Source organism: Carlito syrichta, unplaced genomic scaffold (assembly GCF_000164805.1).
Source record: "Carlito syrichta isolate Samal-C Ts95f unplaced genomic scaffold, Tarsius_syrichta-2.0.1 Scaffold316408, whole genome shotgun sequence".
NCBI classification, from domain to species: domain Eukaryota; kingdom Metazoa; phylum Chordata; class Mammalia; order Primates; family Tarsiidae; genus Carlito; species Carlito syrichta.
Genome location: NW_007260504.1, coordinates 334,671 through 338,507, shown reverse-complemented (window position 1 = coordinate 338,507; position 3,837 = coordinate 334,671). Strand labels below are relative to the sequence as shown.

General features: G+C 53.5%; 1 protein-coding gene across 3 annotated transcripts in view; it reads right to left on the bottom strand.

Moving 5' to 3' along the window:
• Positions 1 to 408: 408 nt before the first annotated feature.
• Positions 409 to 3,837, bottom strand: part of CAPN9 (calpain 9) — a 62,187-nt gene continuing 58,758 nt past the window's right edge. For 2 of the 3 annotated variants that reach the window (XM_008074357.1, XM_008074358.2), the window contains 2 exons: positions 2,189 to 2,247; positions 452 to 478 (listed from right to left, as the gene is read on the bottom strand). In XM_008074357.1, coding sequence (XP_008072548.1) covers positions 452 to 478; positions 2,189 to 2,247 — 86 coding nt within the window. Of the gene's footprint in view, positions 479 to 2,188; positions 2,248 to 3,837 lie in introns of all 3 variants that reach the window. The other variant, XM_008074359.2, reaches the window with a different exon arrangement.

The window sequence follows — 3,837 nt, the reverse complement described above, 5'->3', positions numbered from 1 at the left end:
CTCAGGCAATCCACTCACCTCAGCCTCCCAAAGGCGCGGGATTACAGGCTGAGCCACCGAGCCCGGCTAGAACATTGTTTTATAAAGGCCATTTGAGCACATCAACCAAAGCTGAACTGAAACCCGGATCACGTGCCCTGGAGCTCTGCCCAGGGGAGGAGTGGGGAGGTGGAGGGAGGAAAAGCTAGCCAGGTCCGAACCCGGACGGAAGGCCCCGGGGGGACCAGCAGCCACCTTCCAGCGAAGGTTTTACAGAGAAGTAGCATCACATCAGAGGATGTAGCTGAGTTCATTTCATTGCCCCAGAGCAAGAGAGGGGGCAGGGGGACGGGCAAGACAGCGAGAGAGGAGAGAGCCCCAGTCCTGATGGCTCCACAGCAAGGGCGGTTTGGAAGTCGCGGTCCACAAGCCAGGGTTCAGTTGGACAGGCTGCAGCCCCACCAGGGAAGCCTCAGATGTTCATTGTCAGGTTGATGAACTGGGAAGGAAGAGAAAGAGAGAGGAAGGCCTGTTGTCCTTCCAAGGCCCACTGGCCTCAGGACTCACCCCAGTTTGTTTATGTCACAGGCCCTGCCATGTGATCACGTTGCCTGCAAACCTGGACTCCTGACTCAATGGGAAGCCATTTTTAAAAATGAATGCTCAGCACTGTAAGTTTTCCAGCGGTCCTGAGCCCTTTCTGAGTGAGCTCGTGTCAAGAGGACAGCCGCGTGGGGGCACGCGGACAGGGCAGTATGGAGTGCCATTTGCTCTCTGGTGAGGGGTCCCTCACCTTCGGGAGAGAGGCGGCCCTCCATCACGGAGGGGCTACAGACCAGGGCAGTGCGGGAGTCCTCCCCATTTCTTTCTTTTTTTTTGAGTTGGAGTCTCACTCTGTCACCCAGACTGGAGTGCAGCGGCCGCTCCCGGCCACCGCAGCCTCGACCTGCTGGGCTCCGGCGATCCTTCCGCCTCAGCCTTCCGAGTAGCCGGAATTACAGGGGCATGGGGATTTTAAAATCTCCTCCTGCGATTCTCGTGTGAAGCCCGAGGTGTAAGGGTGGTGGGCTTCAAGGAGGAGAATTCAAAGATTTTCCTATTGTCCTGCAGATTAGGGCAGGCAAGAGCCCCCCCCCCACACCTGTGGACACTGGGGTGGGAAGCAATGACACTTCGAACACAGAGCAATGTATACTGCCACCATCCTGCTGTACCCACAGCCTCTGGCTGGCCAAGAGGCTGCCGTGTGACAAACCTGCCCATTCACCCCCTCTACCATGGACCAGGGGAACCTGGCACACCTTCCTCCTGCATGCTAGTGGCAAGACCTTCAAGGAAATAAGAAATAATGGCGGACCGAGGAGTCCCTCTTGTTTGCATAATAGAATAGTTTGAGTATGTACATCTTTCTTTGGAATCCTGGAGTGTTTCACACAGCTATCGATCAAAGGAGTTTTATTGATTGAATGCGTCCTACACGCTGAAGGTGAAAGAGAAGTAAAACGCCCAGTTTCTGTTCTCAGTGAAATTACAATGTGTCCAGGGATCTGAGAAGCACACGTGAGAGTGAGTCAATAATGAATTGCTAAGTTATGACAGTATTAGAAACTACGCTTTTGGTGTAAGAGTGAGAACTAGATCTGTTTCTGGAAATGGTAACACGGAGGCACAGAGCACTTTGATCGATCAAAGTCAGAGCACGAGAGGGAAGGGCGGAGGCTCCATTTCCCTGGCCAATACTTTGCTGTCATCAGCCTCTTATTTGGAAAGGCGAATGCAATGTCATCCAGCCCAAAGTCATGACTGAACTGGAAATGGGCTGGTGTGTACAATGTGAACGCAGGAGCGGGTAGAGAGGAGAAACCTCAGAGGTGGAAGAAGGTACAAGGACACAAGGGAGAGAAGGACACAAAGATGGAGTTTGCGCCTTCCTTCCATTCAGGGCGATTCGTGCCTCTATGCTTCATTCTCCACCTCTGCAAAACGGCATCTGTGAGCATGAACTCTCTGCTAAGTCCTGGCTACTCTTGGGACTTAGCTCCCAGGATTCCTGTACTGACTTAACTGATGACTTCCTGAATGGCAGCTCAAGAATATGAGCCGTGCATTCCTGGAGTCACCCCACAGCGAAATGCCAGCCCTCGTGTGAACTCAGGCATTCGGCCAGCGTTTGTGAGCGCGAACGCTGCCGGGCCCGGCTCGGCCATACCTCGTTTATGTTGAGATGAATGAACTCCTTGTTCTTGGTACTGAGAGCCTGGAACACCCCTGGTGGGAGAGACAGGAGAAAGGCTTCCTTGTAGAGACAGTTCCTTCCACAGGTTTAAGAGTTCCCCCGACAAAGGCTTTTGTGGAGCCCAAGCAGGGCTGCTCCGCCTGGTGGCGGACAAGGGTTTTCTGGAAGCCTCTTCACCTCCTGCAGCAAGCCAGCGGCCTTCAGTGGCGGCGGTGCCGAAACCTACAACAGCCTGTCAGCCGGCCAGCAGCTCCCGGATCCCAGACAACGCCCCTTCCCTTTACCTTCCCTTCACCTTCCGGGGGGTGCAGATTCCTTGAAATCCATGCACACCGTCCACGAAGTTGTACATGAACCTGAAAGCTGCCAGTCTCTCCCACATGGCTGTAAGTTCTTTCGCGGGGCTCGGCGCGTAGGAGACAGAGCCTGCGCTGCGCTGGGTGCGGGTCGGCCACACGGTGCGACCTGAGCAGGGGGCTTTCCTCCCCGGGCCTCAGCCTTCCTCACCTCTCGATGAGGCCGAGCCAACCAACCTTGGCTTCACTTGAGAAGAGGGACGGGGGACCATCGCAGACCATTTCAGCATAGAACAAAAGCAGTGGCAGAGACCCAGCCCCCAAACGTGGTGAGTGGGTCTCGTCTGGACCCCAAATCAACCCAGCCACTGTATCAAGGTGTCAGCAATGGACTGGGCATTCGAGAACCTGGGGGATCTATTCGGAATCCTGCTAGGTGTGAAAATGACTCGATGATGATGCTAAAAGCAAATCTACAGTCCAAGATATTTACACATGAAAGGAGAGAATTTCTGAGATCTGTTATTAAATAATTTGGGGGGCAAAGTACGTGCTGAGGGAATAAATGTAAAAAAAAACAAACATAGCACGTTGGTATTGTCGAGGCTGGCATAAAGCTCTGGAAGCACCTGGGGAAGTTTCATGACTCCTGGGGCTGCATGCCTCCGAGGTTCTAATATAATTAGAATCTGGTCATCACAATCTCTTTAAACACCCCCGGGATTGTGGTTGTAACCCAAGGTTGAAACGCGCTGGTGTGTGGTGCTTGGGAACCCATCATGATTCTTTTTTTTTTTTTTGAGGCGGAGTCTCACTTCGTCACCCAGGATGCAGGGCAGTGGCTGCTCCCGGCCACCGCAGCCCCAACCTGCTGGGCTCCGGCGATCCTTCCACCTCAGCCTTCCAGGGAGCTGGAACTACAGGTGAGCGCTACCACGCCCGGCTCATTTTTTGATTTATTGTAGAGATGAGGTCTCGCCAAGTTGCCCAGGTGGGTCATGAAGCCGTGGGCCCAGGCATCATGATTCTTTATAGCTAAGTGGAGGATTGAAAATTTCTGAAGTGAAACGTTAAAATAATACTGGGGCAAAGCTCCAGCCTCGGAGGGTGTAAAAGTTCTCCAGGTGAATCTAATGTGAGGATCCCAGAATAAATGGTTTTAAGCCGACAAGGCCTTCTCCCTCATATTCCCTCACTGTAAGAACAGGCTGAGAGCCCCTCATGCTGGGAAGGATTAGGCCTGAGGGGATTTCGAAAGAAAAAGAGTGGCTCAGCCTGTCATCCCGCGCTTTTGGGAGGCTGAGGTGAGTGGGCTGCCTGAGCCCG